The sequence below is a fragment of the Canis aureus genome, chromosome 5, assembly GCF_053574225.1.
Source record: "Canis aureus isolate CA01 chromosome 5, VMU_Caureus_v.1.0, whole genome shotgun sequence".
Lineage (NCBI taxonomy): Eukaryota > Metazoa > Chordata > Mammalia > Carnivora > Canidae > Canis > Canis aureus.
Genome location: NC_135615.1, coordinates 83,268,937 through 83,289,736, shown reverse-complemented (window position 1 = coordinate 83,289,736; position 20,800 = coordinate 83,268,937). Strand labels below are relative to the sequence as shown.

At 57.6% G+C, this 20,800-nt stretch overlaps 1 protein-coding gene across 11 annotated transcripts in view; it reads left to right on the top strand.

Moving 5' to 3' along the window:
• Positions 1 to 20,800, top strand: part of KAZN (kazrin, periplakin interacting protein) — a 1,010,042-nt gene that overhangs the window by 893,525 nt on the left and 95,717 nt on the right. For 10 of the 11 annotated variants that reach the window (XR_013380757.1, XM_077899551.1, XM_077899552.1 and 7 more), the window contains one exon: positions 4,538 to 4,729. Coding sequence is in view for 10 of the 11 variants with exons in the window: in XM_077899551.1 (XP_077755677.1) it covers positions 4,538 to 4,729 (192 nt within the window). In the remaining variant the exon portion in view is untranslated. Of the gene's footprint in view, positions 1 to 1,171; positions 1,423 to 4,537; positions 4,730 to 20,800 lie in introns of those variants that run through there. The other variant, XM_077899558.1, reaches the window with a different exon arrangement.

Here is a 20,800-nt window from a genome sequence, read left to right as displayed (position 1 = left end):
TTAACAGTGGGCAACGATATGTGGGTTTTTAGGATTTTTATTTATTTCTTTTTGTGAGAGGTGGGGAGAGACACACAAAAGGGGCGCAGGGAGCAGAGGGAGAAGCAGATGCAGGGCTCGATCCCAGGACCCCGGATCATGACCCGAGCCAAAGGCAGGCACTTAACCGACGGAGCCCCAGAGCGGGCGCCGATAGTATGAAGGCCCAGAGAGGAACAGCGGCTCACCCAAGGTCACACGGCGCGGGAGCAGCTCCCCGGAGACTCGGACCCCGCGCTTCCAACTCCAGCTGCCGCCCGCTGGATGGCCAGTGCCGTCTGCACAGAGGGGCACGGGAGTCGGGGCGAAGGGGCACGACGCTGGCCGAGTGGGGCTGTGTGGTCCCCTCTCCCCCACTTTACAAGTGAGGCATCCGAGGCCCAGGGAGGCCACGTGCCTGCCCACCCCCCCAGCCTGTGCATGGGCTGTGGTCCCGAGTCGTGCCCCTGGGAGGGTCCCAGGGTGTGCACACACCCAGCCAGGGCAGGTGCAGTCAGCTCGGCCGAGCCTCTCTCTCCCTGAAGTTGTTTTTCCAGCCTGGTCTCCTAAGACTTGGCTCCTGCAGGTGCCTCGCCTCCCCGGCCCGCCCTCCTGCTGCTCCAGGGCCTCTCTCGAGGGGCGGGGCCCCGTTGTCAGGTGCACCTGCTAGAAAGGTGAGCGCAGCAACCCTCCGCCTTGGCCACTGTTGGCCGCGGAGAGGGGCGCCCGGCCCCATCCTGCTCTGCGCCCCCACCGCGATGCCGGGGTGCAGAGAAGGCCGTGTGGCCTCTGCCTTTACCACCTCCCTCCTCTGAGGTGCCCGGGCGCAGCCCTATCCCTTGGCCGTCCCGTATCATTGCCCGAATCCCCGTGGGACGGGAGTAGTGTTGCAGGATAGAACACCCTGCGCCCGGTCACACTTGAATTTCAGATCAGCAACGAGTGAGTTTTAGTATAAATACGTCCCGTGGAGTATCCAGGACACGCTTACCCGAAAGAATCTTCTAGGATAAAACGTTGTTTACCCGAAATTCAGATTGAACTGTGCATCAGGGCGGGGTGGGGGGCTTTGGGGTTGTTTCTTTTTTTAATTTTTCCCCCTAACTCTGGCAACCCCCCCACAGGTGGCATTGGCCCCACGTAGCGTGACCTGCGACCCCGAGAGATGAGGGGGCTCGCTCAGGGTCACAGCCAGGCCCTGGCCCGGACTGGATTTGAAGCCAGGTCCCTTGAAAACTCTCTGCCACCCGCACAGACATAAAGGACAACCTCCCTGGCTCCTCGGGGGCAGTTGAAGGCAGCGCATCCCTGAACACACAAACTAGGCCCCGCCTGCAGGATGAGGCGCCTGTGACCGCGGATACGGGAGCCGTCGCTCACCCCTTCCTGTGAAGCAGAGCTTAGGTGACCGCTGAGTGGGGACGGACCCTGGGGAGGAGAATTGGTGGGAGAGAGCGTGTCAGTGTCTCCCGGCTCCTAACGGACGTCCGCAGCAGCTGACCCCACAGCGTCCCTCTCACCCCGGGAGGCTGGAGTCCTGGATGCAGGCAGATTCCGGGTCTGGGGACGACCCTCTTCCTGGGGGCTGCCTTTCTCTGCTGTGCCTTCATGCTGTAGGAGGGACAAGGAAGCTTTCTGGGGTCTCTTGTGTCAGAGCGCTAATCCTACACCAGGGCACAACCCTCATGGCCTCCTCCCTTCCCAAAGGCCACACCTGCAAATACCACCACACATGAGGGTTCAGCGTGAATTCTGGGGCGACACACTCGCTGTACGGCAGGGACCAAGAATGATAATTCCAGAGTCTTGAGTACCACTAGAGACGGCCGGAGCTGGGGTCCCAAGAAAGGTGGTCAGGGTTAAGACCTTTTATAATCTGACCCTGGCATGGCTCTCCAGGACACCTCCCACTCTTCCTCACCTCATGCCTGTGCACTCCCTCCACCCACCTGTCCAGGGACCGCTGACGTCCCAGCCTCCCAGCCTTTGCTCCTGCTCTTTGCTCTGCTCAGCACCCTCTCCATCTTGCACTTCGGGCGTCCTTGTGCTGCAAGCCCATGCAGCTCCGTCTTTGTGTTATGCTTGCTTGTGTGTTCCGCTTCCGCTCATGGGAGATTTCTCGAGGCCAAGGTGTTCCCCTCTCCTTCCTGGACACCCTGCCCTGGGCCTTAACTGTGGGCAGCCCGCAGCGCTTGCTGCGGCAAGGGGAGTCGGGGGGTGCGGCCCAGTGAGCCTCCTGCTTTCCAGTCTCGCTGAGAGACTTGGGCAGTTCGCAGCCTGTACCTGAGCCCGTCGACGGCCGAGCACCGGGCGCCCCCTTGCAAGGGGCCTGCCTTCCCAGAGTGCGGCTCGGGGGTCCTGTGGCCCGTGTTCACGGTGGGGTCTGGGAGCGCCGGCCTGAGGTCGGGACCTCCTGGGACGTTCACCCAAGGCCCCCGGCACCTGGAGCCGTGTCTGCCACGGAGCAAATGCCCACGAACTCTGGCTGGACGGGTGGGCCGAGGGAGTCAGCTCGGCTGTCTGGGGGGCACCACACGCTGTCCGGGGCATCTCAGACCCCGCAGTAAGGGCGCCGGGACGGGGTAACCAGGGCTGCTGGGCGGGGAGGGCACCCGCTGGGCACAGATGGGCCTCCCACACTGATAAGGGCTGTGCTCAGGTGGTCGGAGGGGGCCTGCTTTAGGTCTCGGGCTGGCGGTGGGGACCGAGTGGCAGGAAGGCACCTGTGAGGACAGGAGGAAGCTGTCCTGGCAGCCCTGAGGTCCCACCTTCCGGGCTGAGAGGTGGCTGAGGGAGATCGGGGAGGGGAGGCTGCTGCCCGCTGGCTCTGTGCCCGGGCGGGGAGGGAAGGACCGAGCTTCTCAGGGGCCCTCAGCTTTGGTGGGAGACAGGGGGACTCGGGAGGCGCTGGGCCGGCGGGGATGCCTCCCCTCCACACATGAACCCAGGAGGCCTCGGAGAAGGTGATGCAGGGGGAGCATGAGGTGGGTCGCAGTCAAGGTGGCCTTCCCGCCAGGCCTGCGGGTGGGGGGACCCCAGCCCTGCTGCCCCTCGGCCCTGCCCGCCATGAGCCCAGGATGCCCGAGGAGCGCAGGCGTCGTGCTCTAGCACACTCGGCGCGGGCGGAGGTGACACGTCCCTCCGTGGTAGCCACCGCCTCCCCAGGACCGGGGGCTTCCTGTGCTGCGTGAGGACATCCTGGAGCAGGCCCGGGTGAGGGGGCCACCTCCAGGGGAGCCTCACAGTCCGATGAGCGTTGGACCCATTTGGGAGCCTCCGTGGCTCAGGGGGGGAGGGACCTGCTCACGGCCACGTGCCTGGCCAGGGAGGGAACCTAGCCGGGGACCCAGGGCCTCTATAAAGCTGTGCCACCGCCGCGACCCCCCGAGGCAAGGGCTGCCCCCCGACTCCCATGGCAGGAAGAGCCAGGGTGGAAGGGGAGGCCCCTCCGAGGAGGTGGCCGGGGATGAAGGTCTGTGTCACAGGGAGGAAGCAGCCTCGGGAAGAACAAGGAAGGGGCGTTGTAGGTGGTGGGCGCTGCAGGGGCAAAGGCCCTGAGGTAGGGGAGTCTGCATGTGGCAGAGGGAGGGCCAGCGTTGGGGGGGCACAGAGCAAGGCGTGGGGTTCACGATGAAGGCCGAGGCCGTGCTGTCGGGCCCGCGTCTGTGTATAGTCTCCCTACCCGAGGAGGGGACACCTGAGCACCAGCCTGCTCGCGGACAGGGTCTGGCACCTGCAGAATTGAGCCGGCCTGCGGGCCTGGGGGGGCCGCCTTCTCCTCGGCCTCATCCCCGGGCCCTCGTGGATACAGGGCTGGGTGTAAGTGCGGGGAGCCCTTCCCTCCCCCGTCCACGGCGTCCCCGTTACCACCACTCGTCCTCCTGCAGGCGTCGCGCAGTGCTGGGTTCCGGAAGGCTCCGTGCTTCGTGACCCGTGTCAAGGGTGCTTTCTGGGGACTGTTTCCCGGGCGTGTCAGCCTGGGAGCTCAGGCTCTGCAGGTGGCCGAGTCTGGGTTCAAATCCCGGCTCTGCCACCCGCTACCTTTATGACCCCGTGGAGTTCCTTCATGTCTCCGAGCCTCCACTTCCGAATCCGTGGCGTGGGGGTGATGGCGGTGGCCGCCTCGGAAGGCGTCCACAGGGTTGAAGGAGCTGGTGTGTCCGAAGTCGGGGCCGGACGCCGCCTCCTGTCCACTCCCCGTTCTCACCTTACACCCGCCTATTGGTGGGAAGGTGGTGTCGGCCTTGGGAGCGGACGCCCTGGGTGCAGCGGGAGCAGCGGCGGGGCCCCAGGGAGAGCGGCGGGGTGGGGGGTCCCACAGGCTGCTCTACGGACCGGACGGGTGCGCGGGGCTGGGGCTCGCGGATTAAGGTTACCGGCTTTGGGGGTTTTCTTCGCCAGAACCTGTGCAGGAAAGTCCTCGAATGCCAAGCAAGGCACCTTGGAAGCATCCCCAGAAGAAGTGAGCGAGCGCGAGCCAGTGTCTTGCTCCCTCTGACCATGTGTCCTTGTCCCCTAGGGCTCCTGCGGGAGGAAGTGTCCCGGCTCCAGGAGGAAGTCCACCTGCTGCGCCAGATGAAGGAGATGCTGACGAAGGACCTGGAGGAGACCCAGGGCGGCAAGTCCTCCGAGGTCCTCTCGGCCACCGAGCTCAGGGTCCAGCTGGCCCAGAAGGAGCAGGAGCTAGCCAGAGCCAAAGAGGCCTTGCAGGGTAAGTGGCGAGGTGGTGGCAGTTCCTCCCTCCCATTGCCTGGGGCTCAGGCTTGGGCCCCAGGGCCGCCGATCAGGGACCTGCATCTGGCGGGGGTGGGGTGGCCTGGACACGGGGGCCTTGCAGCCCCCCAACCCCCCGCTCAGGCCGCCCTGCCCCGTTAGTGGTGCAATTCTGCCTCTTGCAGCGTGGGACGCTCATGCCATCCCGCGTGGGCATGACCACCCCGTGGTCGTGCGGGGTCGCCCCCTCTGAGGCCCGAGTGGCAGGCGGGCGTCTCCACTAACCCAGGATGCCGGCCCAGCAGGAAGGTCTGTGTCTGGGGTCCCGCGTCCAAGAGGATAGGGGAGGAGGCAGGTGAGAGTGCCATATAGGTGCCCAGGTGCTCCCGTGCTGAGCCCGACCACCCCTGACCTCCCCGTGGCTGGTGTGTCTACACCACAAACCGCGCTAGGAAACGAGGCGTGCCGTGGGCTCCCATGTGCTCCACCCGGGCCACGGTGGCTGACGTGCCCATCTCTCCTGGGATCCACCCGCCCACGCGCCGTGGGCTTCGGGAGGGGTCTCGATCAATTATTCCAGAAAGGCTGGGGGCGTCATCCTCTCATCCTGCTCATCCTGCTTGGAGAGCTCTGACGCGGAACGCTCTCTCAAGGCCGCCTGACTGGCTCTGATTCTCTGGGGGAAAAGAGAAAGGTGATAAACCTTGGCAACCCGCTTTCCACTTACATTTACTAGAATGATGAGTTCTCTGGAAACTTCATTTCGGAAGCCAGCGCAGGTTCCTTAGGTTGATTTCCAGGCTGCTCGAGGAAAGAGACCCCAAAACAGAGCAGCTTAAAGAAGGTGTCTCTGTCTCCTGTCACCATCGGGAGGAGCGTGGCAGGCTGCTGGGCATCCCTGCTCCCCTCGGCCTGGGGGAGAGCCAGGGGCAGAGCCCGAGATTCCCTTTGGCCAGAGCTCAGTGGGAGGGCCACGCCGGCCTGCAGGAGAGCTGGGAAACGTCGTTCGAGGCTGCATGTCGGGGTCCAGCTATGAGGCCAACCGGGAGGGAGGCACGGGGGCAAGGAGAGTGGATTTTGCGGGACGGTCCGTGGGCTCTGTCGTGGTGGGTGTCTTTGGCCGGAGCTGGGACCTGAGCAGCAGGACGCTTGCACGCTGGCCAAGCAGGCTGTCTGCCCAGCATCCCACTAACGTCCCCAGGAAGTCCCAGGAATCATCTTTGAGGGTAAACAGCACCCTTTGAGTTCTTCTCAGCAATGCATGGTCCTTCTAAAAACAGGGCAGCCCTGTCCTGTTGGCCTTTTGCTTCCAGCGGGGCCGCTCAGACGGGGGTGTCTCCAGGCCGAGCAGGCAGTGGCATGTGCCGCGGTCCAGCGGATGCGGCCTCGTTGGGAGGTCATGTGCCGAGCACGCACCCATTTTCTCTCCGTGCGCACCGTCCAGGGGGGAGTCTGGGCAGAGCTGTGCGAGCTTCCCAGCTTCTGGGGCCTCCTGACACCCCCTCCTCTCTCAGGTCGGAGACTCCAGCCACAGGAGTCTCCCCGAGGATGCGCCGCCAGGCCCGGGGCCATGCAAGCTACGGCCTTTGGTCTCCTGAAGCCTTCTAGCCCTGTGGAGAGTTGGGACTGCCTCGAAGCAGTCTCAGCCGCCTTAGCTGGTATTTATTCCAGGGACTGGAAGCCTGCCTCGCGTGTCCGTACTTTCCCGGGGAAAGAATCCTCACCCGTATCCGCCCTTCTGGACCTTTGGGGTGGGGCGGGGGAGCCAAATCTCTCTGCGCTGTTTCTGGGCCCAAAGGCATGGGCAGGGGCCAAGCGGAAGCTCACTTACTCCACCACTGCCCAGCCCCTGGCACAGACCGCCTGCCCCCTCCCCGGACCTCAGGTTCCTAGTCTGAGCAATGGGACAGTAGCGGTGAACTAAACGGGGCGATGTCTGAGGGCAGAGAGCTGACTGTTAGGGGGGCCTCCTCCCCCCTTCAGCCCGCAGGACACAGCCGTGCAGGCATATTTTCCTGACTCTGCGCCGTGAGGTAGCTTCCCCATCACCCAAGGTCACCGAGGGGCACAGAGATCTGCCCGACGGGGCGGGTCCTTTATAAGCAGCAATCTCAACAGTAAGGACCTGTCGTATTGCTGATAGGACAGCTGTGTCGTGCACGCACTGTGTGCCCGCACTGCATGGATCCCTCACCCCAGTCCCACCGGGGTTAAACACCCCCCCACGCCCCTGGCCACAGATGGAGGCACCTGAAGGGAGTTCAGGGTGCCTAAATAACTTGGGCCAGAGCTCAGAGCGAATTACCAGCGGAGTCCGAAACTTTCTCCACTGCACAGACACACCCCTTCTTCCCCCTGGACGAGACAGACAGGAGGCCATCCTAGCTCAGTAATGAGGACAGCAGACTCTGGGCCTGCATCCCAGCTCTGCCACTTACTGGCTGTGTGGCCTGGGGCAGCTTCCTTAATCTCTCTGAACTAATACAGTTCTCCTGCTGAGGGTAACAATAACAAAGTCTCATAATTGGGACTAATAATAGTAGCTACTTCAGAGGGTTGTCATCAGGATTAAATGAGATAGAAAGCACTTGGCCCAGTGCCCAGCACGATTAGTGCAGATACTTGGTGATTATCAGATGATGGGGGCTTGGCACACCTCCTCCGCTCCGCCTGGAGATGTCGGTCTCCTGATTCACGCTAGGGGTGGCCCAGACCTTAGACCCCCCCGGCGCCCGTTCGAGCTCCAGGTACCAGGGTTCCCAAAAAGCAGTGGGCACCTTCAGCCGGCCCCAGCATCCTGCCTGGCATTCCAGAAAGTCGTAAATAAGATGCTTCCTCCCAGGCCCTGCACGTGGTGAGTAAATTGCAGACAGATGTGGGCAGAAGGAGGCTGGAGCATGAAAAGGGATTTATATGCCCATAATGAGGAGAATGAGAATAAATGTGCAAACCGAGTAAGCAGCAGATGTTGGGTGACACTTGTTAGCAGCCGGCGTCCCTGCAGTGGGAAAACACAAAGCCCCCAAAGACTTCCACCCCTGGCAGTTCCGTGCTACCTGCCCCTGTCTTTGGGTTGAGGTTGGATGAGACCAGAATTTCCCAGAATTTAGGAGAATGAGGAACTTTGGGAGAGATTTAGGAACTCGAGCAAACACCAGAAACGTCAGCCCGGGGTTCCAGTGTCGAAGCAAAGACAAGAATCAAGTTTGGGGAGAGCAGGGAGTAGAAGATTCCTCTGTTCCTTTGGGGGTGAGTACGGAACATTAGGTTTAGGAGTTGGTCTTGTCATGGGTGTAAAAGGAGAAGCTCTGCAGGATTGTTCCAGAAGGAATGGTGTCTTAGCGTGTTTAGACATACAGAGGCCCTCCAGCCCTCTCCGTGGCAGTGAGGCCCTAGCCTGTGGGACCCCTCTGGGAGCCTGTCGGTTTCCTCAGCAGCTCCCCCCCCCCGCTAGTTTCCCCGATTCCCCGAGGAATCCAGGCATTACAGAAACATGATGGTGAACATTTGCTTCCTCCCGTGATGAGCGTGTTGAGCATTTTCTCACAATAAATACTCTCTGGAAACATAATTTTTAATGACTACATAATGTTCTAGCAAATGGAGGCACCCTAATTTATTTAGCCACTTCCTGATTATTGGACATTTAAGTTGTTTCCACCCTCTTCTTTTTGGTCTTGTCGTTACATACCCGCTACACTAGAGATCTGTGCCCGTGAATCTGTATTTTTTCAAGACAACATTTCTCGGTCCTTCTGGTCCCCAGACTGCTTTTACAGTCTTACAAAATTGAGGACCCGAAGAGCTCTTGTTTATGTGGTTTAGTTCTGTAGGTATTTACTATTCTAGAAATTAAAGCCGAAAACCTATTTTAAATCCTCAATAATTTATTTTTATTTATTTATTAAGATTTTATTATTTATTCATGAGAGACCTAGAGAGAGAGGCAGAGACACAGTCAGAGGGAGAAGCAGGCTCCATGCAGGGAGCCCGATGTGGGACTTGATCCCAGGACCCCGGGGTCACGCCCTGAGCCGAAGGCAGATGCTCAACCACTGAGCCACCCAGGGATCCCAGTAATTTATTTTTAAACAACAGCAATAAACCCATTACAGCAAATACATAGTAAAAAAAAAAAAAAAAAAGGCAATGTAAATAAAATTTTGATGGAAAATAACTCTGTTTTCTGAAACAAAAATATGTGAGTGAAGAGAACAGCATTGTTTTACATTTTTGCAAAAAGCTTTTAATGTCTGACTTTACAGAAGACTGCTGAATTCTCCTATCTGCTCCTTCAGTCAGGCTACTGTGATTTGTCTTCTGGGTTGAAAATCTGGCATCAGACAGACAATTAGTTGGAAAAGGGAGGAGTGTGTTGATCACCTTACTAGGTAACAGTGGGTGTTTTTCTTTGTTGGCACACAAAAACTCACCAAAAGGTAGCGCCTTAGCGATTTGCGGCAGTGTGGTATCTCACACCTTAGCCGGTGAGGGTTTTGTGCTCTGTTAACAATGGACAAAGCCATTGGTCTCATTTGCATGAGCGGATACTGTACCACACGTGATTTTTTTTTTTAGCATCTGTTATCGATCACTTGAGTAATGATACATCACCTGAGTGATGCTGACCTTCCCAGTGCTGACATCCTTCCTTACCCATGATCCAGAAGTCACGTTTGTTACCGTCACCACTCATCTCAGCAGGAACATCTTTGAGTCTTGAAAAACTGAAATCATAGTGACACATCAAGTCTGCTGAAATTCTCGCTTTCGCTCGAAAGCTCAGATTTTATCTTTGACGACAAACACGGCCAGTTGTTTTTCTTACAACAGGCTCACTTAGTTCATTTGTAGACCTCGCAGTTTGCCAGCTATCGTGGTTAATGTTAGTTGCTCGTTCCTTCAGGTACACATGGCGTTCTATGGAAAAAGTGGCTAGTTTAGCTTGCAACTCAGCCCTACAGATGTTTCTCCACAAGACAGCCTTTGGCGGCACACCAAAGAACATTAGGTGTACTTCCATTGTTTTAAAAGACATGTCCAGATTAAAATTCATAATTCTTGCTGCTTCACCAAGGACGTTCATAAGTCCAGTCGTGCCCCCCTGGTTGTTGTTGTTGTTGTTGTTTTTCAAGAACAAATGCATGGTGTTAAGAATGTAATGACTACTAATATGGTTTGGTGCTTCTGCCATGATTTTTGCCAAGATGTCAGCATTTTCCCCTCCATTGCTTTTGTACCAACGGTGCAAAAACGCAATGAAAAAGGGCAAATATCATCATGGTATCGTTATAAAAATAGCTTTCGGGGATCCCTGGGTGGCTCAGAGGTTTAGCACCTGCCTTTGGCCCAGGATGCGATCCTGGAGTCCCGGGATCAAGTCCCCCATCGGGCTCCTGGCATGGAGCCTGCTTCTCCCTCCTCCTGTGTCTCTGCCTCTCTCTCTCTCTCTCTCTCTCTCTCTCTCTCTCTCTGTCTGTCTATCATGAATAAATAAATAAGTCTTTAAAAAAAAAAATAAATAAATAAAAATAGCTTTCCTCATGGATCCCCTAAAATGGTATTGCTGGTGGTAGTAGTGACAGCTAGCATTTCAGAGCATCGTTTATATGCCACATACTGCAGACCTTTAGCTACTTAATCCTTTCAGCAAGCCTGGGAGGTGGGCTGTGAGTGTGCCAGGAGTACGTGCACTACCTGGTTAGAGCCAGGTTTGGACTTGAGCAGGGTGGACACAGGCACACAGGGGGTACTGCTGCAGGGGAAACAGCTTGAGCAGAGGCAAGAAGACCAGTCTGTGTATGGGGTGGGAAGGCAAGCCCTGTGCCAAGACTTTGCAGTAGGGAGGTGCTGAGAGAGGATCCTAGAGAACCTTGAGGGCACGCTCAGAAGTTCGGGGACTGGGAAGGTTTGGGGCAGGAGACCATATCGAGTGGGGTGTTGTAGCAGGTCCCGATGCCTGTCTCCCAGCCTTTGCAATCTCATCTCTATCCCTTGAGCACAAGGACATATGTGTGATAACATGCAGATGGTTCCTGGATCACCTCCCTTCTCTCCTCCAAGCCCTGGTTCAGGCTCTGCTTCCCCCAGAAACCTTCCTGGACGTTCTCTGTCTGATAGTTCAGGCCTGTGGTTGTCGGGATCACACCCTCACCCCCAAAATGCCTGCACCCTAATTCTTAGAACCTGTGAATATGTTAGGTTCTTTGGCCCAAAGGGGAATCAAGGTTATTAATCACATGTCCTTGAGATGAGGGGTTATACAGGGTTATCCAGCAGGCCCAGTGTGATCACGAGAGTCCTTCAAAGTGGAAGAGGGCGCAGAAGGTCAGAGGCAGGGAAGAAAGTGTGATAACAGAACAGAGACAGCGTGAGGACTTGACCTGCTATGCTGGCTTTGCAGATCGAGGCAGGGGCCACGAGCCAGGGACCACGGGTGCCTCTGGAGGCAGGAAACGGCCAGGAAACAGACTCTCCCCAAAAGCCTCCAGATGGAACATATCCTTAATTTTAACCTCCCAAGACCCATTTTGGACTCCGACCTCCAGAACCGAAGACAACACATTTACATTGCTTTAAGCTGCTAAATCTGTAGTAGTTTCTTAGAGCAGGAGGAAAAAGCTGGTAAGGTCCCCTCCTCCCTGTATTTCGCAGCCTTAGATGCTGACCTCTCTTAGGACTGAGCATGTAGTGAGGGACATCGCTTTCCTGTCTGGCTCGCCACCCTCGGGCTCCTACAGGGCACAGCACCCAGCACGCAGCTGGCCTCGTTAGCTCCACAAAGCAGGCCATCACTGAGTGAGGAGAAGAAATGAAGCCTGAGTTTCTTTAGCAGAAGGAATAGGCCTTGTGGGGGCCTTTGGCCTGCCTCAGAACGAGTCACCCGCCCTAGACCAGGCTCTTGAAGGAACCGAGCCTTATTTCATTTGCTCCTTCAACAAACTGAAAACTTCGCCACATCAGGATCTGTGCCTTGGCTCAGAGAATTCGGGGGCAAATCAGACCCAGGCCCTGCCCCAAACCAGTGACATGCCTAGAACCCACAGCACACTCAGTGCAAGTTAATTGAATTTTATATATATATAAAAAAATATATATATATATATATATTTTTTTTTTTTTTTTAATGGCCAACCAGACCTGTAGATAAGCATCTGTGCCACAGATTTTCCTGCTTTGGAAAGTTCTAGGGTGTAGAGAATGCCTTAGCCCTTGGGTAGGAGTGGAGGACACCAGTGCCCTTTATATTCCCAGAAGGCGTGGCCATGCCCTGGCTGCCTTTGCAGATGTAACGAGACCTGCAGACAACGGGTGGCAGGTGGCCCAAGTGGCCGTCCAATAGAATGATGTGTCCTCAGTGCTGGGATGGCTCTGCCCGCCTGCTTCCTCTCACACACGTCCTTGTCTCCCCAGCGCTGTGTGGGTTGGGAACGTAGCTCGGCGTTTCCTGCTTCCCTTCCCACATCCACACTCCATTCTCTGTTTCGTTCCTTCCACCTAAGACTTGTTCATCTGGGCAGCTTATCGCCCTGGATTGAACGTGTATGCTCCTCTTCCCTAAGTCGTGTGCGTGAAGCTACCACATTGCTTAGGCTCCCGATCCAGCCCTGTGGCCCTTGAGGCTCCTACAGGGGCCACACCCAAAGCTAGCCCCTCCGACCCACAGCCCCAGTGTGGAAGACTCTTAGCTGCTAAGGCTTAGAATTCAGTGGGAGTCTCCAGAGAGTTTTAACTCTACAAACAGAACGTCTTCCTAAGACACTACCGACCACTTTAAAATATTATTGACAGATCCCCCCTCCCCGCCAAAGGCATCTTAGGCTTCATGTTGGATCCAGTTGACAATAATTTTATAGTCAGGTGAAGAAGTGCCCAGAATCTTGGCTGTTGTGTTGCAGATGTTGGGCTGGGCCGTTTGTCTCCAGCTGGTTAGCGGTTTCACATGGTGGCTGGATCCCTAAAAAGGGCATAAGCCCTAATGAACGAGGGCTTTTTAAAACAATAACAGTAATAATAAATATCCTCTTGTTTGAGGTATGCAGAAAGGTTGCAGAGTCCCTGTACACCTACTTGCCTTCATCGTCAGCATCTTAAATTACCCGCTAGGGTGCACAGGTGCTTGTCGAGCCTTGTCTTGACTGCGTTTGCTGAGGTCTCATTGGTCAGAGCGAGCTACGTGACCAAGCCGGGTGTCACCGGGACAGGGACCCTGCCAGGCTGTGGATGTTGTAGGGAGGCAGGTTCCTTGGCCGCCGTTTCTGTGGCTCCACCACAGAGAGTATTTTAAATGGAATCGTTTCCAGAATCTGCCCAGGGGCTGGAGTTCAGCATATGACAGCACCTTTGTCCGTTTTGGCTACTGTTCTTTTCGTCCATCTTTGTAGCTGAGCGACGGATGTCCTCGCCTGGGGGTTTTCACACCGAGTCGTTCAGTCTGTGAGTCGGGAAGGCAAGCCCGTCCAGAGTCTCCTCCATCACTTCCCAAAGAGCGGCCCTTCCGGACTGTCCTTCAACACTTTGGGTCTAATTCTCAGTAGATTTTACTATGTATTAATATTGTAATTATAGAAATCTTCCATTTATTCTCAGAAAAAACCAAAGACTCAGGTCTTTTGGAAATAAGCAGACACACCCTCTTGGACACACTCTCGCCTGGTATTGGCTCTAGAAGCATGTTGCAGAGCCCAACTTCCCTTTCCTATTCGGGGAAAAAGTACACCCAGGGCACCTGGGGGGCTCGGTGGTTGAGCCTCTGCCTTCGGCTCAGGGCATGATCCCGGGGTCCTGGGATCGAGTCCTGCATCGGGCCCCCCGCAGGCAGCCTGCTTCTCCCTCTGCCTGTGTCTCTGCCTCTCTCTGTGTCTCTTGTGAATAAATAGACAAAATCTTTAAAAAAAGAAAAAAGAGGGATCCCTGGGTGGCGCAGCGGTTTGGCGCCTGCCTTTGCCCCAGGGCGTGATCCTGGAGACCCAGGATCGAATCCCACATCGGGCTCCCGGTGCATGGAGCCTGCTTCTCCCTCTGCCTGTGTCTCTGCCTCTCTCTCTCTCTCTCTCTCTCTCTCTCTCTCTCTCTGTATCTGTCATAAATAAATAAAATATTAAAAAAAAAAAAAAAAAAGAAAAAAGAAAGAAAGAAAGAAATGCACCCATTCTGCAGGTGGGATGATTGAGGTGGGTCACTGTTGAGTAGTAATGTTGCAGCTGATACTTAATTAGCGCTCAGAACGTGCCAGGCTCTCTCCTGATTGCATTGCCTTCACGAGCTCACTGTGAGATGGGTAGTGTCTGTTCGCCTCAGTTTCCCCGTCGGTGGCACAGCAGTGAGAGACGTTAAGGAGCTTTTCTGAGGTCTCTGGGATGGTAGGTTTTAGAGTCCAGACTTCCTGGATGTCCACTGAGCCTGGTTTCCAAGCCTCTGTTCTTAGCAGATTCCAAGCAGACCCTTCTCTGATTGCTCGGGCCTTGGGAGCAGAGGAAGAGAGCGGGATGGGGAGGAGAGGAAGGAGGAGCGGGTGTGGACGTGGGAGCGCAGCTCAGAGACCCCTTGAGGTACAGGGGTCCCTCCCTTTGAGAAAGTTCATGTCACGCCACTTTGCCTTTATGCTTTCTTTTCATTTTTATGCCTTTATGCTTTCTTTACCCACATTAGTACTTGGTTTTGCTAACTGAAAAAAATCTGAAGGGATTTATTTTTACTTCTACCAAAAAAAAAAAAAGTAAAAATAGGATTCAGCATTTGTTTGGCAGCACACTGTTGTAGGGGCAGCACGTGTGGCCCCGCCAAGTCCCCCCACCCCGGAACCACGCTCCGCATCCGAGCTCCAGCCGTCAGAGCGTCAACGCACATCTGGGAGCATCTATGCTCGTCTCCGATTGTGGGGTGCGTGTCCTAGCAAGATGGGTCCTGAGGTACCAGGAGAGCCTAGGAGGGGTTCTCCTGGGGGGTCCGGGAGGGCTCACAACTCTCCCCGTGTAAGTCCATGACAGTCGCTTCTGGGCCCTGCAGCACCGAGGCCCAGGAAGGCTGCCCCGAGGCTGTGCCGCGGCTGCAGACCTTGGGCCTCTGCTCTAGGTGAACCCCCACTCCCTCCCCGGAAGGGCTGGTGATTGGTGGGCTCAAAGGAGAACAAACGTGGTGTGGGAAGAGCCACGTTCCCAAGCGCCTTTCCCAGCTGTCGCCCCAGACCTCACTAAATCCTCTTGGAGCCGTGGCCGCCGCCCGTGAAGTGCTGAGCCCACGTCCCCCGGACACGGTCAGGACACGGCCCGGGGCCTCGAGCAGGAAAAGGAAAGCCCGGCTGGCCTGTCCTGGGAGGAGGGCTTTGGTGTGAGCGGGCGGGGAGACGCCCCGGCTCGGCTGGCGTGAGCACCGGCCCAAGAGGGCCATGGACACGGGTCAAGTTAGACGGGGGTCTCTCTCTCTCTCTCTCTTTTTTTTTTTTAAGATTTTATTTATTTATTCATGAGATACAGAGAGAGGCAGAGACATAGGCAGAGGGAGAAGCAGGCTCCCTGCGGGGACCCCCCCATGCATGACTCGAACCCAGGACCCCGGGATCACACCCTGAGCTGGAGGCAGATGCTCAACCACTGAGCCACCCAGACGCCCCTCTGATGGGTCTTGACCATGATTTTCCTCAGCCCTGGTTTGGGGACGCTGTGCTGGCCTCAGAGACCCGGGGCAGGGGCAGGGGTGCGGGGAGGGCGCCCTCCCTGAAGGAGCTGCCCCTGTTGATATCTGGTCGGGAAAGGAGAAGACAGTCCTTCCCCACCTCGAGTGAAACACAGGGGACGAGTGGGGAGCAGGGATCACCAGCCTTCCCAAGGGCCACCTGGGGTCATTTGCCCTGTGCTGAGCCCTCCACACACCTTATTTTTGTGTTATCTTCAGAACAACCCCATGACACAGGTGCAGTCCGCCCGGCTACGGTTGGGGAAACTGAGGCTCCAGGAGGATGGTGCGGCCTCCACGTCTCAGGGTTTGACCTTGAAAGCCCATGCGTGACGCAGATCCGTGACTGCCCACCGCTGGTAGCTCCTGATCACTAGGTATCGCTTCGCTGTTCGCAAAATCTCACCCAGAAGCCCGCTTGCTTATTCACTTAGCAAACCCTTGTGGTCCGTTTGCCAGGCCAGGCTCAGGCCCTCGAGGTGGATCTGGGAGCAAAAAAAAGACAAAAGATGCATTTCTCGTGGAGCCTGCATCCTAGAAAGGTCCTGCCGTGCAACACCCTGGCCCCAACTCTTTGTAGCATAAAACAACCACCGTTTTCCCTACATGTCGTGATTTTGTGTGGGGACGTGGCCGGGCCCAACGGGACGGGTCTGAGCTCCAGCCCAGCCGGCCCTCCTCAGCGTTTGCTCGCCTAGGAAATAAGTGTCGCTGCCAAGATGCGCTGCACGCGGTGGTCGCCGCGGTACCTGTGTCGCCTCCAAGCCCGAAGCGGCCTGCACGACCACCCACAGGTGCGGGGAGACACGTCCTCCCAGGGGGTTCTGATTGGCCCGACAGCAGCAGAACTGTGGATACGTGTGGCAGCTTGGTGATCTCCAGATAACCCCGCTGAGCGCCACGGCCGGGGAGAAGAAACAGGGTGTCCCGTACGATTTTCCCTCCGCATGACCCTAGCAAATGGACGTGAATCCGTAAGGTGCGAGGGCTGAGCGGGCTGATGGCTTCTCGGGGGGATGCCCGGTCGGATGGTGACAGCCGGTGCCAGGCTAGATCCGGACGGCCGATTCCATGTCCCTTATAATCAGTAAAGCTCTATTGAGAGGAGCGTAAGGTGAATCAGGAGTCCCAGGGGTGGGGCGTTTGGGGGCGGGGACCGGGCCACAGAGGGGACCCAGCCCCGGGGGGCAGCGTCCGGCCAGTCTGGGCAGGGCCCTGTACTGTCACAGCCCCGCACACGGGGCTCCTGGGCTCACCTTCCAGGGACAGGCGGAGACCCGAGAGGTCCCAGGCTACACGCCTGCGGCCCCGGCTCCCGGCCCAGCTCTTTAAATAGCTCCAAGCAGGGGAGTCTGGGGGGCTCAGCGGTGGAGCATCTGCCTTTGGCTCAGGGCGTGACCCCAGGGTCCCGGGATCGAGTCCCGCGTCGGGCTCCCTGCATGGAGCCTGCTTCTCTCTCTGCCTGTGTCTCTGCCTCTCTGTGTGTGTGTCTCTCATGAATAAATGAATAAAATCTTTTAAGAAATAAAAAATCAATAGCTCCAAGCACAGGGACTGGCCAGCGCGGGGCCACAAGCTACTGCTACTCACCAGGCAAGCTCTCGTGCCCGAGCCTGGCCAATGGCACAGAATGGGGAGAGGCATTTTTTTGGCCCTGAGCTAAAAACTCAGAACAATGTGGAAACTTAGAAAGAAGCATTGCACGACCGCTCAGGGCCCGGTGCTGTTGGAGAGAAGAGGTGGAGGTGAAACACCCAGTGGCTCCTGGCGCGTATGTAAATAATACAACGTTTATGTGTTTACTGCACATTTTTATGGGCCCGGGACGCGCGGGCTGTAAATCCCGTGAGTCCTCTCGGGTGACCCCCCCACACACATCTTTCAGACCAGGACTGAGAAGGCGCAGCAGCCTCCGGAAAGGTGGAATTTAGACCCGGGAAGGCGTGCCAGGCTCTAGGACCCGCGTGATTGAGCCAGTAGGCGGCACAGCCCCGTGGGGGGCCCGCCGCTGTTTGTTTAAGCGGTTAACAGTTTGTTTTTATGATAAATCGTTGGTGACGTGGATCCTGGGAACAGGCTGGGCCTGTGAATCAGAGGCAGTGGGGCGCATCGGAGCGGGCGGTCCGGAGGCCGCGGCCCCGGCCTGCCCGTTGCCCTTGACCTCTGCAGCCTCTCCTGGAAAATGGGAGGGTTGGGCTGAGTGTTCTTAGGAACCCCGTTGCCACGCACTGCGAGCAGCAGCCTCAGAGTGCAGGGGGCCGGGGGCGGGGGCGGGGGGTGGGGATAACCGCCAAGGAAGTCGGACAGGAGCCCGGACAAGCCCAAGGCTCCGACGGGAGCGTGGAAGGAGGGCACGTCGCTGGTCACACGCGCTGGGCCGCTGCATGCCACGGGGCCTGCCCCTCACCCCCCCCAGTACCCCAGGCTCAGGGTTTACACGCCCACTGACTCCGGTGGCCCCTGAACTCCAGAGAAGTGGCTCATCTACGAGCTTTGGATCATGAAGATCTAGAAGAATCATGATTCAGGGTGATTCAGGCCCAAGGGAAGGAAGGAGTCTTGAGCAGGAACCCACGGCTTCAGGATGGTCGATGCCCCCACCGCTGCCGAGCACCAGGAGGAGGCCGTGCCGAGCTTCCTTGTCAGGTTTGCTCCTTGGCTGCCCTGGAGACGGGGCCCAGCCAGGGGCAGCCGGAGCGCCGGCCTTCCTGCTGCGATCAACCCGCCCCTCTCCCGGCCCGTGTGCCGCAGCGGGCTCACCACCCCGCAAGGGCTCAGAAAGTGGGCCCTGAGGTGGAGGCATGAGATTGAAAACATCTTGGAGGCTTTGAGCCCGTCACTTCCTGGGGGAGTGGCTGTTGACTGCACATTTTAGGGCCAGGAGCGTCTGGAGAGCAGGGTCCGAGGCGTCTTGTCTCTGTATGTCTGCGACCTCCGTCCTGCTGCTAAGCAGTATGCAGGGCTGCGGCCAGGAGGGACCGAGCAGGGATGAGGTGCTTGCGGGGCCCCCCGGGCTGGCACTGAGCAGCTGCTCAGGACCGGGGAAGAGCAGGGTAAGGGCCCACGGCCCCCAGGCACGGCCCCCAGGCTGTCACAAATTCCAGAAGGTCCTGCCCCATGGGGCAGCGGCCCCAGGGCTGGCTTCTCCGGTTCTGTGACCTGTGGGTGCCATCCCGAGCGCCGAGCGCCGACCTTTGTCTCCGGCCACAAAGACCGGTGGAATGCGTTGTGCTCCCCTGCTTCTGAGTCATTCAAGGAATCTGTGCTGGGCACTGACTGGGGTCAGTGGAGAGGAAGCGCACACCCCTTTCTTCCTTGTAGTTTAGGTGGCTGCAGATTGGGGAAGATGCACTTCCTTCTTGGGCAGACTGGCCTGGGGTGGCGCTGGGTGCCACCCCAGGGAGGACGGGGGGCTGTGGGCGGTCCCACCAAAGCCGGGCTGCTTCTGGCTGGAGGAGCGAGCGTGGCTTTGGAGGACAGACTGACCAAGCCCCGTCGAGGGCCCGGCCCCACACCGCCCTGCCCGTGCCCGACCTCTCACCTGCTCACTGGGGCTGGGCTGAGCGCCGGCAGGTGCATGTTGGTGTCTTGAAGGTGGGATTTCTGCTCCAGGCAAAGTCTGTGTCCCCGAGGGCTCCCGTCTTTGTCCCATCCCCAGCCGTGGCTCTTGCAGTCCTTGGGCACTGCACGCAGAGTCGGAACGGTTCTTCTGGATCTTCACAGCTCAGGGCTCGTGGGCGAACCAACGGCATCTCCGGGCTCGGGGCCTGCGAAGGTTGATGGCTGTTGTTTGGGAACAGGACTCTCTGGAGGCTCATCAGAGCCCCTGGGTCCTGGGGAGGAGCAGAGGGAGGAGCGGGTTGGCCGTGTTTTGCTGGATGTCAGGATTATCAAGGCACCTGGTGACTTGCTGGATTATGAGTGTGGGGTCAGTTACAGGTGTGCGATCCCTGGATGGGCGTGTGTGTCCACTCCTCAGATGACAGGTTCCCCCTTTATGGGATCTTCCATACCCACCAGTGAAGCCCCTAGAGAGTCGTCTGCTTGTTGGGTCTCCTTTCCACAAAGAGGGCTTCTTCTTCTCACTCTTCTGGAAGCTCAAACACCTGCCCCCCACCAGGCTGCCAGCAGATTTAAGGGGCAGTTTCACGTTGGTGCTGGTGGCCACGGGGCACCCTGGAGTGTAGGCTGCAGGCGCTGCTTGCCGCATTACTCCCCTGCGGGTGTGGAGGGGCGAGGCGGCCTTTCCAGGCTGCTCCCCGCGGGGGACACGATGCCAAGACACGGTGGCCTCTGTTGGTGAATAATTTGGGATTGGGATTTACAGGGCGAGGGCAGTGGCCTGCGGTAAGGGGGCTTCCTCCCTGCCATGTTCACACTCTGGGGGGGCTCCAGGAGCAGGGCCAGCGGAGACGTCCCTGTTCATACCGACCAATCAGAAGGGAAGGGAAGGTGCTTCTCTGAGTTTCTGAGTTTAGCCCAAGTTCTCAGGAAAGAAATGAAAACCAGAAGGGAGGGGATGGATGCCTGGGTGGCTCAGAGGTTAGGTGCCTGCCTTCGGCCCAGGGCGTGATCCTGGGATCGAGTCCCGCGTTGGGCTCCCTGCATGGGGCCTGCTTCTCCCTCTGCCCGTGTCTCTGCCTCTCTCTGTGTGTCTCTCATGAATAAATAAATAAAATCTTTAAAAAAAAAAAGAACTAAAAGAAAACTGGAAGGGAGTGTCCTCTGCTGAACACCTGCAGAGTGCCGTCCACACGGGGAAAGCCACCGGTAGCTCGTGGCATCCTCCCCACCGTCCTACAGGATACCTCAAAGTCTCCCTTTTATGTGTGAAGAACAGAAGCTCCCGAGGTCGCGTGGGCGGCAGAGACAGGACCGGGCTCCCCTCGAACCTTGGGCAGGTTGCTCGCCCGCCCCGTCTCCATGGGCAGTGCAGGGATTATAGCAGCACCTGCCCCACAGTCCTGAGGGTTAAATGAGAAAATTCATAGAAAGAGGTTAGAACAGCAAGATCCATTTATGAAATACCAGCTGCTCTTCCTTTGTCGTTATTCTTTTACTGAGCTCAGTGCGACTGTACCATTGATGCTCCAACCTGGGAGGGCTTCACAAGAGAGAGAGGGCCTACGAAAGCTGTACTGGGACCAGAGGAGTAAACTGGGACTGTCCCAGACAGACAGGACCCGTAGCCCTTGAGCGACACACGGGGTCCGAGTAGGTGGACAGGTGCCAGGCAGGCACTCCGGGTCAGGGGGTGACCTAGGCCAAGGTGTGGAGGTTGGATGCTCATGGTACCCACAGGTGACTGTGAGGGGGCCAGCCGTGGGGCCCACCTGCCCTGCTGGACAGGAAGAGGAACGTCTCCACTGCACCCTTGATAAGGAGGGTTCCAGGC